The 15,211-nt window shown below is 43.2% G+C and overlaps 1 protein-coding gene across 3 annotated transcripts in view; it reads right to left on the bottom strand.

Moving 5' to 3' along the window:
- The window catches only part of uba7 (ubiquitin-like modifier activating enzyme 7), a 157,125-nt gene that overhangs the window by 113,176 nt on the left and 28,738 nt on the right, over positions 1-15,211 (bottom strand). For all 3 annotated transcript variants that reach the window (XM_055917893.1, XM_055917892.1, XM_055917891.1), the window contains exons 15-16: positions 8,988-9,052; positions 4,769-4,967 (exon numbers count right to left, since the gene is read on the bottom strand). In XM_055917893.1, coding sequence (XP_055773868.1) covers positions 4,769-4,967; positions 8,988-9,052 — 264 coding nt within the window. The remainder of the gene's footprint in view (positions 1-4,768; positions 4,968-8,987; positions 9,053-15,211) is intronic.

The following is a 15,211-nucleotide window of genomic DNA, read 5'->3' as shown; positions in this document are numbered from 1 at the left end:
AACTATGACAGACAAAATGAGAGAGAAAAATCCAGAAAATCACATTGTAGGATTTTTAATGAATTTATTTGCAAATTATGGTGGAAAATAAGTATTTCGTCAATAACAAAAGTTTCTCAATACTTTGTTATATACCCTTTGTTGGCAATGACAGAGGTCAATCGTTTTCTGTAAGTCTTGACAAGGTTTTCACACACTGTTGCTGGTATTTTGGCCCATTCCTCCATGCAGATCTCCTCTAGAGCAGTGATGTTTTGGGGCTGTTGCTGGGCAACACGGACTTTCAACTCCCTCCAAAGATTTTCTATGGGGTTGAGATCTGGAGACTGGCTAGGCCACTCCAGGACCTTGAAATGCTTCTTACGAAGCCACTCCTTCGTTGCCCGGGCGGTGTGTTTGGGATCATTGTCATGCTGAAAGACCCAGCCACGTTTCATCTTCAATGCCCTTGCTGATGGTAGGCTTTGTTACTTTGGTCCCAGCTCTCTGCAGGTCATTCACTAGGTCCCCCCGTGTGGTTCTGGGATTTTTGCTCACCGTTCTTCTGATCATTTTGACCCCACGGGGTGAGATCTTGCGTGGAGCCCCAGATCGAGGGAGATTATCAGTGGTCTTGTATGTCTTCCATTTCCTAATAATTGCTCCCACAGTTGATTTCTTCCAACCAAGCTGCTTACCTATTGCAGATTCAGTCTTCCCAGCCTGATGCAGGTCTACAATTTTGTTTCTGGTGTCCTTTGACAGCTCTTTGGTCTTGGCCATAGTGGAGTTTGGAGTGTGACTGTTTGAGGTTGTGGACAGGTGTCTTTTATACTGATAACAAGTTCAAACAGGTGCCATTAATACAGGTAACGAGTGGAGGACAGAGGAGCCTCTTAAAGAAGAAGTTACAGGTCTGTGAGAGCCAGAAATCTTGCTTGTTTGTAGGTGACCAAATACTTATTTTCCACCACAATTTGCAAATAAATTCATAAAAAATCCTACAATGTGATTTTCTGGATTTTTTCTTCTCATTTTGTCTGTCATAGTTGAAGTGTACCTATGATGAAAATTACAGGCCTCTCTCATTTTTTTAAGTGGGAGAACTTGCACAATTGGTGGCTGACTAAATACTTTTTTGCCCCGCTGTATCTAGCAAAAACGTTTTGTGGTCCAGAATGCAAACCGGACGTGGGTATAACCAATGAGGAGACGGCACGTGGGTATACGCCTTTATAAACCAATGAGGAGATGGGAGATGCACGACTTGCACCGCGTTCAGCGTCACAAATAGAACTGACTTCTATTTTAGCTTTTGGCAACGCAGACACTAGTTGGCGCGCACGAGCAGTGTGGGTGCAATGAGTGAATAACATGTACAGTGGGGAGAACAAGTATTTGATACACTGACGATTTTGCAGGTTTTCCTACTTACAAAGCATGTAGAGGTCTGTCATTTTTATCATAGGTACACTTCAACTGTGAGAGACGGGGGAAAAAATCCAGAAAATCACATTGTATGATTTTTAAGTAATTATTTTTGCATTTTATTGCATGACATAAGTATTTGATACATCAAAAAAGCAGAACTTAATATTTGGTACAGAAACCTTTGTTTGCAATTACAAAGATCATACGTTTCCTGTAGTTCTTGACCAGGTTTGCACACACTGCAGCAGGGATTTTGGCCCACTCCTCCATACAAACCTTCTCCAGATCCTTCAGGTTTCGGGGCTGTCGCTGGGAAATACGGACTTTCAGCTCCCTCCAAAGATTTTCTATTGGGTTCAGGTCTGGAGACTGGCTAGGCCACTCCAGGACCTTGAGATGCTTCTTACGGAGCCACTCCTTAGTTGCCCTGGCTGTGTGTTTCGGGTCATTGTCATGCTGGAAGATCCAGCCACGACCCATCTTCAATGCTCTTACTGAGGGTAGGAGGTTGTTGGCCAAGATCTCGCGATACATGGCCCCATCCATCCTCCCCTCAATACGGTGCAGTCGTCCTGTCCCCTTTGCAGAAAAGCATCCCCAAAGAATGATGTTTCCACCTCCATGCTTCACGGTTGGGAGGGTGTTCTTGGGGTTGTACTCATCCTTCTTCTTCCTACAAACACAGCGAGTGGAGTTTAGACCAAAAAGCTCTATTTTTATCTCATCAGACCACATGACCTTCTCCCATTCATCCTCTGGATCATCCAGATGGTCATTGGCAAACTTCAGACGGGCCAGGACATGCGCTGGCTTGAGCAGGGAGACCTTGCGTGCGCTGCAGGATTTTAATTCATGACGGCGTAGTGTGTTACTAATGGTTTTCTTTGAGACTGTGGTCCCAGCTCTCTTCAGGTCATTGACCAGGTCCTGCCGTGTAGTTCTGGGCTGATCCCTCACCTTCCTTATGATCATTGATGCCCCACGAGGTGAGATCTTGCATGGAGCCCCAGACCGAGGGTGATTGACCGTCATCTTGAACTTCTTCCATTTTCTAATAATTGCGCCAACAGTTGTTGCCTTCTCACCAAGCTGCTTGCCTATTGTCCTGTAGCCCATCCCAGCCTTGTGCAGGTCTACAATTTTATCCCTGATGTCCTTACACAGCTCTCTGGTCTTGGCCATTGTGGAGAGGTTGGAGTCTGTTTGATTGAGTGTGTGGACAGGTGTCTTTTATACAGGTAACGAGTTCAAACAGGTGCAGTTAATACAGGTAATGAGTGGAGAACAGGAGGGCTTCTTAAAGAAAAACGAACATGTCTGTGAGAGCCAGAATTCTTACTGGTTGGTAGGTGATCAAATACTTATGTCACGCAATAAAATGCAAATTAATTACTTAAAAATCATACAATGTGATTTTCTGGATTTTTGTTTTAGATTCCGCCTCTCACAGTTGAAGTGTACCTATGATAAAAATTACAGACCTCTACATGCTTTGTAAGTAGGAAAACCTGCAAAATCGGCAGTGTATCAAATACTATATAGAGTGGTACTCATGTATCAAAAACTCCCCACTGTATGTGTACATTTATTTTGCCATCTGTCTAAAGTAAATTTGACGACATGATAATGCAGGAAAAGCTGTTTCCTACAAAATATTTGAATACTTTAGCTCTGTCATCATATTTCCAGGCATTATAGTGTAATTTAGAGTAAACAGTCGCTAGCCCCCGTCCAGAATGACTGGGCTTATCAAGACTTTAGGGCTCCACTATAGCACAGCCGTTAGAGGGGGGCTTGAGAACATTCCTAACAATGGCATGACGCGACCGAGTGACGGAGGTGCAACCTATGAATAGGGAGAAGTATCTAACAAAATAACTACATTAAGTAATTCACTAATCATAAACTATTTACATACAGTATAATAGAAATGTTGGTACATTTGTGGACAACATTTGAACTTACTCAAACTTTAATACCATTCAATCTGTATAAGGGCAGTTTCTGTTGGTAAAGAGGTGGGAAACAGTTACGTTAATAAAACGTATGCCTGTAAAATAGATTTGCATTTCTCTTCCCAAAAAGCATTTCAGCCTACTGGTAAGGCAGTTGGACATTGTATTTCACTCATTGACATTTTGTGGAAGTTAACCAACACTAGCCTTATCACACTTCCCCAGAAAGCAGCTGTGGTTAGAATCGACTCTCTGGGAGGATACAGAAAGCACAACCAGCCTAACTGTACTAATGACCTTTTAAAACAGAGAGAAAACAGGAACCCAAACATTTTACTGAAACCAACAACAAATGTCTGTCCTTTTCAAACATCTGAACCCAGCTTCCGACTCTCATAAGGCTTGTGCCACCGCAGAATAATAAGCTACACTACATGACTTAATGCAAACACACAAAGGGATCTTTTCTCTCTGTTTTGATACAGTACAATATTTGGCGTGATGTATAGCAGCCACTCATCAGAACTGTAACCCAGAAACTGGAGTGCTTCAGAGCACGAGGCTCGGCCTGGCCAATTGTTTCACAATGACTCATTTTCCTGCTAAATGAGTCCAATACCAAAAGGGCTTATCTCAGGGGACTTGGAGCAAAAATGCTATGCATTTCTTCCAGACAAAAATAATAAGGCTTTAAACAGGATATGAGTGGAATGGAATCGGTTGTCTCGGTCAGAGGAATTTTTATTGACCCATATTATATGAAGCAAGAGAAGGGAGATAGTGTTTATCAGACCAGGCCAGACAGGTCCAGTTGTCAGTGTCCTGTAAAAGGTTAATCCATATGATCCATGGGTCACAAGGGGAGTGTTTGGTTAGACACTCCCAGGTGTAATAGCATGTAATGTGATGTCACTCTCTGTAATCTATATGCCTCAGAATATTATATGGATCCCAATAGAAATTTGAGGATACCATATCAGTGGGATAGTAAATACTAACTATCCCAAGATATGTTCATGGTGTGTTCAATATGCTTAAAAAACAGTTTAGTATATATTCTTAGATTATGCCTTACAAGGTAAAAATGAGAATGGGTATCTGAAAATGTGGAACCATTTCCAATTATTGGACATTTTACTGTATATAAACTTGCCACTACATATGGCATATGTCTTGAGCATGTATGAGCACACTGTCAAATGTAACAGAGATCAAAAGACAGGCTTGTAACCAGTATCTGTATATCATATGCAGGATTCTCAACAGGCAAGGTGTGTGAACAATAGTGCCACCAAGTGTTCATATTCATAAACAATGTTAAAGAAAACCCTTACCTTTGGGGATTTAGGAGCTATGCCCCTGGATGTCCAATGTTTTTCCAGTGTGTGTTGTGTTACTCTTACCTGGTCAGAGGGGAAACAGTGCAGCAGCTGTGCGATGTCGTTGTTGTAGAGGGTCTCCCACTGGCGACGGGCCCACCCGACACAGTCCTCCCAGCCTTGGGGCCGCTGTCCCCCCACACCTCCCCACACACCCTCCAGGACCTCCAGAGCCTCCGCCTCCCCCCGACCCAGGGTGCGCTCCAGGAACCCAGCAGCATCCCTGCAGGGAACAATAGCATAAGCATCATTAGACCTGGACCTCTCCCCTAATGGACCTTCATGTAATCTCCTTCAAGACGATGATTCTCCAGAAAGACTAAAAAAATAAAGGCAAAGGAAACCAAAAGGGATGATGTAAGATGGGTGGGCAGGATGAGTTGGCCTTTAAAACTAATCTAGACCATCTCAAGGTCTCATAACATACTCCTCTCGCCCCCTCCCAGGGTTTATCATTCGAAGAGAGAGAGAGTTCTGCCTCGGCTTGCTTTCAAATTCCAACGGTAGTTGTGTAACAACTGAACAGTGATGGAAGGAGCAGCCATGTCATATTCAACAACACTGGTTTCTGGATCCTATTTCGGTCAAACATGGACACATACTGTAACTATCCTCTTGTGCCCTTTACCTGCATTCGTCATCACACATACTCTGAGTGGATTCCTATGGGTGAGGCAGTGCATGGCAAACCCAAGATATACTCATTCACCCTGACTCCTAATGTCTGTCTAACAGGAAGATGAACAACACTGAACAGTCAGTCAGTCAGACAGTCAGGGGGTAGTATTGTTACTGAGAAGTGAGAGGGGGTTAGGGGTGCTGCCTTTGAAACTGGCCCAATGTCAGAGGTCACCCTGCATCTGAGGGGAAGGAAGTGTTTGGAGTGATAGTGGTGTTGTGTGTGGTGTGTGTGTGTGTGGTGTGTGTGGTGTGTGTGTGATGTGTGTGTGTGTGGTGTGTGTGTGTGTGGTGTGTGGAGTGTGTGTGCAGAGCTCCATGGGTAGTATCTACCAGCCTGAGTCACATGTATGCCTGGTTCCTGTTAACACAGCATATATCCTGCGTTACAAAGTCTCACCATCCTCTCCTACACCTACTCTGTTAGTCTGAGATGCTGGAGTGATTTTCAGCTGAGTCTGTGGGGCTTGCTGGGTGAGGTCCGCGCTCACCTCCAGAGGACACTACTCTCCACAGGAGGCAGGGGGCTTTTCCATCACTAAAGGGGCCATTATTACATCTCAGTAAAATACACTGAGCCTTGGAGAGAAACACAGGAAGGCCATGAGTCTTAATTGAACTCTTACTGGGGCAGATTAACAGGGCTCCGGAGCAGCTGATGGGTTCTAACTGGGGCAGATTAACAGGGCTCCGGAGCAGCTGATGGGTTCTAACTGGGGCAGATTAACAGGGCTCCGGAGCAGCTGATGGACTCTTACTGGGGCAGATTAACAGGGCTCCGGAGCAGCTGATGGACTCTTACTGGGGCAGATTAACAGGGCTCCGGAGCAGCTGATGGACTCTTACTGGGGCAGATTAACAGGGCTCCGGAGCAGCTGATGGACTCTTACTGGGGCAGATTAACAGGGCTCCGGAGCAGTTGATGGACTCTTACTGGGGCAGATTAACAGGGCTCCGGAGCAGCTGATGGACTCTTACTGGGGCAGATTAACAGGGCTCCGAAGCAGCTGATGGACTCTTACTGGGGCAGATTAACAGGGCTCCGGAGCAGCTGATGGACTCTTACTGGGGCAGATTAACAGGGCTCCGGAGCAGCTGATGGACTCTTACTGGGGCAGATTAACAGGGCTCCGGAGCAGTTGATGGACTCTTACTGGGGCAGATTAACAGGGCTCCGGAGCAGCTGATGGACTCTTACTGGGGCAGATTAACAGGGCTCCGAAGCAGCTGATGGACTCTTACTGGGGCAGATTAACAGGGCTCCGGAGCAGTTGATGGACTCTTACTGGGGCAGATTAACAGGGCTCCGAAGCAGCTGATGGACTCTTACTGGGGCAGATTAACAGGGCTCCGGAGCAGTTGATGGACTCTTACTGGAGCAGATTAACAGGGCTCCCCTTGCATCTGAGACCAATTGTCATTCTCACAGACCCACAGACCATTAGATAAACACACAAATCATACAGAACACACAGCAAGACTCCAACTGCATTCCAAACGTTTTGTAAAAACCAACCACAACAAAACCATGAGGACAGCGCTACTTCATTGTAACACTTACTTTCCTCTTTCAACAGGAAGTAAACTAGTCCTCAGGCCTGTAAGTGGATGGATGTATATGAGTTAGACATCTCTGCCTAATTAGCTGACTGACTGTGTGCCAGATTTTTAACCCAGGAGATTGTTAACCCAGAAGTCCCCTGGTGGGAGGGTGGTTTCACACAGAAGACATCTCTTACCTGAGCTTTACTGCCACACTGGCTGTTCTTTAGAAACAGCACAACTACTGCATTACCATCTGTAGGGCTCACTAGTTATTAGGGGCATGTACAGCGCCTTCAGAACGTATTCATTCCCCTTGAATTATTCCACATTTCGTTGTGTTACAGCCTGATTTCTAAATGGATTAAATATAATTTTTTCCTCACCCATCTACACACAATACCTCATAATTAAAAAAATGTCAAATGTATTGAAAATGTATTACAGAAATATTTCATTTACATACAGTATTCATACCCCTGAGTCAATACTTTGTAGAACTACGTTTGGAAGCGAGTACAGCTGTGAGTCTTTCTGGGTAAGTCTCTAAGAGCTTTCCACACCTGGATTGTGCAACATTTACACATTATTTTCAAAGTTCTTCAAGCTCTGTCAAATTGGTTGTTGATCATTGCTAGACAACCATTTTCAGGTCTTGTCATAGATTATCAAGTTGATATAAGTCAAGTATTCTTGGTAAGCAACTCCAGTGTAGATTTTGCATTGTGTTTTAGGTTATTGTCCTGCAGAAAGGTGAATTCCCCTCCCAGTGTCTAGTGTAAAGCAGACTGAACCAGGTTTTCCTCTAAGATTTTTCCTGTGCTTAGCTCCATTCCCTTTCTTTTTTATCCTGAAAAACTCCCCAGTCCTTAATAATGACAAGCATACCCATAAGATGATGCAGTCACCACTATGCTTGATAATATATAGAGTGGTACTCAGTAATGTGTTGTATTGGATTTGTCCCAAACATAACACTTTTGTATTCAAGACAAAAAGTTAATTGCTTTACCACATGTTTTGCTGTTTTACTTTAGTGTCTTGTTGCAAACAGTATTTGTTGTATTTTTATTCTGTACAGACTTCCTTCTTTTCACTCTGTTATTTAGGTTAGTATTGTGAAGGAACTACAATGTTGCTGATCCATCCTCAGTTTTCTCCTATCACAGCCATTTAACTCTGTAACTGTTTTCAAGTCACCATTGGCCTCATGGTGAAATCCTTCCTGTCTGGCAATAGAGTTAGGAAGGATGCCTGTATCTTTGTAGTGATTGTGTGTATTGATACACCATCCAAAGTGAAATTAATAAATTCACCATGTTCAAAGAGATATCTGTCAGTTTCTTTGTGTTTTTTTTTTACCAAACTACCAATAGGTGCCCATCTTTGCGAGGCATTGGAAAACCTCCTGGTCATTATGGTTGAACATGCGTTTGAAATTGACTGCTTGACTGAGGGGCGTTACAGATAATATGTGGGGTACAGTTACGAGGTAGCCATTATGTTAAACACTATTATTGCACACAGAGTGAGTCGATGCAAATTATTATGTAACTTGTTAAGCAGATTTTTATTCCTGAACTTATTTAGGCTTGAGGTAACAAAAGGGTTGAATACTTATTGACTGAAGACATATCAGCTTTTAACTTTTAAATAATTTGGAAAAATGTCTAAAAACACAATTCCACTTTGACATTATGGGGCATTGTGTGTGGGCCAGTGACCAAAAAAAATTAAATTTAATCAATTTTAAATTCAGGCTGTACACAACAAAATGTGGAAAAAGTCAAGGGGTGTGAAAACTTTCTGAAGGCCCTGTGTGTATGAGGGCAGACTGAGGCATCAACAGTGAATAGTGGTAGGCTGGATGATTGGCCTGTGGCTGGTATGACTAGTAGCATAAGCATGTGGTCTGAAGCTGAAAGCTTCAGTGAAATACAGCACACTTTGGAATTTAAAGATTCCATTTCTGCTCATCGTGTTTGCAACTGATTTAGTATGTTAGGAAAGAAGGTAGACTTACCTGAAGTACAGATTGACATGTTCAGCTGCTTGTTTATAGAGCCCCTCAAACTGGTCTCTGGCCCACTGCAAAGACACATGGTAGATCTGACTTAATGGGGGTTTCATTTTAACTTCAGTCTGATGCACCCTTTTCATTTAAGCATGGTCTCAATCACCCTCAATCACCCTTATCCATTCTGGGGCAAGTTTGAGAGTTAAGAGTGTAAAAAGCTTCGCATTTTAGATGAGTTGTATGTGGATGGATGGACTGAGTTAGGAGTTAGTACTGTACTGTATGGATGGAGATGGACTGAGTTAGGAGTTGATACTGTACTGTATGGATGGAGATGGACTGAGTTAGGAGTTGATACTGTACTGTATGGATGGAGATGGACTGAGTTAGGAGTTGATACTGTACTGTATGGATGGAGATGGACTGAGTTAGGAGTTAGTACTGTACTGTATGGATGGAGATGGACTGAGTTAGGAGTTGATACTGTACTGTATGGATGGAGATGGACTGAGTTAGGAGTTGATACTGTACTGTATGGATGGAGATGGACTGAGTTAGGAGTTAGTACTGTACTGGATGGATGGACTGAGTTAGGAGTTAGTACTGTACTGTATGGATGGAGATGGACTGAGTTAGGAGTTGATACTGTACTGTATGGATGGAGATGGACTGAGTTAGGAGTTGATACTGTACTGTATGGATGGAGATGGACTGAGTTAGGAGTTGATACTGTACTGTATGGATGGAGATGGACTGAGTTAGGAGTTAGTACTGTACTGTATGGATGGAGATGGACTGAGTTAGGAGTTGATACTGTACTGTATGGATGGAGATGGACTGAGTTAGGAGTTGATACTGTACTGTATGGATGGAGATGGACTGAGTTAGGAGTTAGTACTGTACTGGATGGATGGACTGAGTTAGGAGTTAGTACTGTACTGTATGGATGGAGATGGACTGAGTTAGGAGTTGATACTGTACTGTATGGATGGAGATGGACTGAGTTAGGAGTTGATACTGTACTGTATGGATGGAGATGGACTGAGTTAGGAGTTGATACTGTACTGTATGGATGGAGATGGACTGAGTTAGGAGTTGATACTGTACTGTATGGATGGAGATGGACTGAGTTAGGAGTTGATACTGTACTGTATGGATGGAGATGGACTGAGTTAGGAGTTGATACTGTACTGTATGGATGGAGATGGACTGAGTTAGGAGTTGATACTGTACTGTATGGATGGAGATGGACTGAGTTAGGAGTTGATACTGTACTGTATGGATGGAGATGGACTGAGTTAGGAGTTGATACTGTACTGTATGGATGGAGATGGACTGAGTTAGGAGTTGATACTGTACTGTATGGATGGAGATGGACTGAGTTAGGAGTTGATACTGTACTGTATGGATGGAGATGGACTGAGTTAGGAGTTGATACTGTACTGTATGGATGGAGATGGACTGAGTTAGGAGATGATACTGTACTGTATGGATGGAGATGGACTGAGTTAGGAGTTGATACTGTACTGTATGGATGGAGATGGACTGAGTTAGGAGTTAGTACTGTACTGTATGGATGGAGATGGACTGAGTTAGGAGTTGATACTGTACTGTATGGATAGAGATGGACTGAGTTAGGAGTTGATACTGTACTGTATGGATAGAGATGGACTGAGTTAGGAGTTGATACTGTACTGTATGGATGGAGATGGACTGAGTTAGGAGTTGATACTGTACTGTATGGATGGAGATGGACTGAGTTAGGAGTTGATACTGTACTGTATGGATGGAGATGGACTGAGTTAGGAGTTGATACTGTACTGTATGGATGGAGATGGACTGAGTTAGGAGTTGATACTGTACTGTATGGATGGAGATGGACTGAGTTAGGAGTTGATACTGTACTGTATGGATGGAGATGGACTGAGTTAGGAGTTGATACTGTACTGTATGGATGGAGATGGACTGAGTTAGGAGTTGATACTGTACTGTATGGATGGAGATGGACTGAGTTAGGAGTTGATACTGTACTGTATGGATGGAGATGGACTGAGTTAGGAGTTGATACTGTACTGTATGGATGGAGATGGACTGAGTTAGGAGTTGATACTGTACTGTATGGATGGAGATGGACTGAGTTAGGAGTTGATACTGTACTGTATGGATGGAGATGGACTGAGTTAGGAGTTGATACTGTACTGTATGGATGGAGATGGACTGAGTTAGGAGTTGATACTGTACTGTATGGATGGAGATGGACTGAGTTAGGAGTTAGTACTGTACTGTATGGATGGAGATGGACTGAGTTAGGAGTTGATACTGTACTGTATGGATGGAGATGGACTGAGTTAGGAGTTGATACTGTACTGTATGGATAGAGATGGACTGAGTTAGGAGTTGATACTGTACTGTATGGATGGAGATGGACTGAGTTAGGAGTTGATACTGTACTGTATGGATGGAGATGGACTGAGTTAGGAGTTGATACTGTACTGTATGGATGGAGATGGACTGAGTTAGGAGTTGATACTGTACTGTATGGATGGAGATGGACTGAGTTAGGAGTTGATACTGTACTGTATGGATGGAGATGGACTGAGTTAGGAGTTGATACTGTACTGTATGGATGGAGATGGACTGAGTTAGGAGTTGATACTGTACTGTATGGATGGAGATGGACTGAGTTAGGAGTTGATACTGTACTGTATGGATGGAGATGGACTGAGTTAGGAGTTGATACTGTACTGTATGGATGGAGATGGACTGAGTTAGGAGTTGATACTGTACTGTATGGATGGAGATGGACTGAGTTAGGAGTTGATACTGTACTGTATGGATGGAGATGGACTGAGTTAGGAGTTGATACTGTACTGTATGGATGGAGATGGACTGAGTTAGGAGTTGATACTGTACTGTATGGATGGAGATGGACTGAGTTAGGAGTTGATACTGTACTGTATGGATGGAGATGGACTGAGTTAGGAGTTGATACTGTACTGTATGGATGGAGATGGACTGAGTTAGGAGTTGATACTGTACTGTATGGATGGAGATGGACTGAGTTAGGAGTTGATACTGTACTGTATGGATGGAGATGGACTGAGTTAGGAGTTGATACTGTACTGTATGGATGGAGATGGACTGAGTTAGGAGTTGATACTGTACTGTATGGATGGAGATGGACTGAGTTAGGAGTTGATACTGTACTGTATGGATGGAGATGGACTGAGTTAGGAGTTGATACTGTACTGTATGGATGGAGATGGACTGAGTTAGGAGTTGATACTGTACTGTATGGATGGAGATGGACTGAGTTAGGAGTTGATACTGTACTGTATGGATGGAGATGGACTGAGTTAGGAGTTGATACTGTACTGTATGGATGGAGATGGACTGAGTTAGGAGTTGATACTGTACTGTATGGATGGAGATGGACTGAGTTAGGAGTTGATACTGTACTGTATGGATGGAGATGGACTGAGTTAGGAGTTGATACTGTACTGTATGGATGGAGATGGACTGAGTTAGGAGTTGATACTGTACTGTATGGATGGAGATGGACTGAGTTAGGAGTTGATACTGTACTGTATGGATGGAGATGGACTGAGTTAGGAGTTGATACTGTACTATATGGATGGAGATGGACTGAGTTAGGAGTTGATACTGTACTGTATGGATGGAGATGGACTGAGTTAGGAGTTGATACTGTACTGAATGGATGGAGATGGACTGAGTTAGGAGTTGATACTGTACTGTATGGATGGAGATGGACTGAGTTAGGAGTTGATACTGTACTGTATGGATGGAGATGGACTGAGTTAGGAGTTGATACTGTACTGTATGGATGGAGATGGACTGAGTTAGGAGTTGATACTGTACTGTATGGATGGAGATGGACTGAGTTAGGAGTTGATACTGTACTGTATGGATGGAGATGGACTGAGTTAGGAGTTGATACTGTACTGTATGGATGGAGATGGACTGAGTTAGGAGTTGATACTGTACTGTATGGATGGAGATGGACTGAGTTAGGAGTTAGTACTGTACTGTATGGATGGAGATGGACTGAGTTAGGAGTTGATACTGTACTGTATGGATGGAGATGGACTGAGTTAGGAGTTGATACTGTACTGTATGGATGGAGATGGACTGAGTTAGGAGTTGATACTGTACTGTATGGATGGAGATGGACTGAGTTAGGAGTTGATACTGTACTGTATGGATGGAGATGGACTGAGTTAGGAGTTGATACTGTACTGTATGGATGGAGATGGACTGAGTTAGGAGTTGATACTGTACTGTATGGATGGAGATGGACTGAGTTAGGAGTTGATACTGTACTGTATGGATGGAGATGGACTGAGTTAGGAGTTGATACTGTACTGTATGGATGGAGATGGACTGAGTTAGGAGTTGATACTGTACTGTATGGATGGAGATGGACTGAGTTAGGAGTTGATACTGTACTGTATGGATGGAGATGGACTGAGTTAGGAGTTGATACTGTACTGTATGGATGGAGATGGACTGAGTTAGGAGTTGATACTGTACTGTATGGATGGAGATGGACTGAGTTAGGAGTTGATACTGTACTGTACTGTATGGATGGAGATGGACTGAGTTAGGAGTTGATTCTGTACTGTATGGATGGAGATGGACTGAGTTAGGAGTTGATACTGTACTGTATGGATGGAGATGGACTGAGTTAGGAGTTGATACTGTACTGTATGGATGGAGATGGACTGAGTTAGGAGTTAGTACTGTAATGTACTGTATGGATGGAGATGGACTGAGTTAGGAGTTGATGCTGTACTGTATGGATGGAGATGGACTGAGTTAGGAGTTAGTACTGTACTGTATGGATGGAGATGGACTGAGTTAGGAGTTAGTACTGTACTGTACTGTATGGATGGAGATGGACTGAGTTAGGAGTTAGTACTGTACTGTATGGATGGAGATGGACTGAGTTAGGAGTTGATACTGTACTGTATGGATGGAGATGGACTGAGTTAGGAGTTAGTACTGTACTGTACTGTATGGATGGAGATGGACTGAGTTAGGAGTTGATGCTGTACTGTATGGATGGAGATGGACTGAGTTAGGAGTTGATACTGTACTGTATGGATGGAGATGGACTGAGTTAGGAGTTGATGCTGTACTGTATGGATGGAGATGGACTGAGTTAGGAGTTGATACTGTACTGTATGGATGGAGATGGACTGAGTTAGGAGTTGATACTGTACTGTATGGATGGAGATGGACTGAGTTAGGAGTTAGTACTGTACTGTATGGATGGAGATGGACTGAGTTAGGAGTTGATACTGTACTGTATGGATGGAGATGGACTGAGTTAGGAGTTGATACTGTACTGTATGGATGGAGATGGACTGAGTTAGGAGTTGATACTGTACTGTATGGATGGAGATGGACTGAGTTAGGAGTTGATACTGTACTGTATGGATGGAGATGGACTGAGTTAGGAGTTAGTACTGTACTGTACTGTATGGATGGAGATGGACTGAGTTAGGAGTTAGTACTGTACTGTATGGATGGAGATGGACTGAGTTAGGAGTTGATACTGTACTGTATGGATGGAGATAGACTGAGTTATGAGTTAGTACTGTACTGTATGGATGGAGATGGACTGAGTTAGGAGTTAGTACTGTACTGTATGGATGGAGATGGACTGAGTTAGGACTTGATACTATACTGTATGGATGGAGATGGACTGAGTTAGGAGTTAGTACTGTACTGTACTGTATGGATGGAGATGGACTGAGTTAGGAGTTAGTACTGTACTGTATGGATGGAGATGGACTGAGTTAGGAGTTAGTACTGTACTGTACTGTATGGATGGAGATGGACTGAGTTAGGAGTTAGTACTGTACTGTATGGATGGAGATGGACTGAGTTAGGAGTTAGTACTGTACTGTACTGTATGGATGGAGATGGACTGAGTTAGGAGTTGATACTGTACTGTATGGATGGAGATGGACTGAGTTAGGAGTTGATACTGTACTGTATGGATGGAGATGGACTGAGTTAGGAGTTGATACTGTACTGTATGGATGGAGATGGACTGAGTTAGGAGTTGATACTGTACTGTATGGATGGAGATGGACTGAGTTAGGAGTTGATACTGTACTGTATGGATGGAGACGGACTGAGTTAGGAGTTGATACTGTACTGTATGGATGGAGATGGACTGAGTTAGGAGTTAGTACTGTACT

Source organism: Salvelinus fontinalis, chromosome 3 (assembly GCF_029448725.1).
Source record: "Salvelinus fontinalis isolate EN_2023a chromosome 3, ASM2944872v1, whole genome shotgun sequence".
Classification (NCBI taxonomy): domain Eukaryota; kingdom Metazoa; phylum Chordata; class Actinopteri; order Salmoniformes; family Salmonidae; genus Salvelinus; species Salvelinus fontinalis.
The sequence above is the reverse complement of the archived record's forward strand: the minus strand, read 5'-3'. Positions and strand labels throughout refer to the sequence as shown.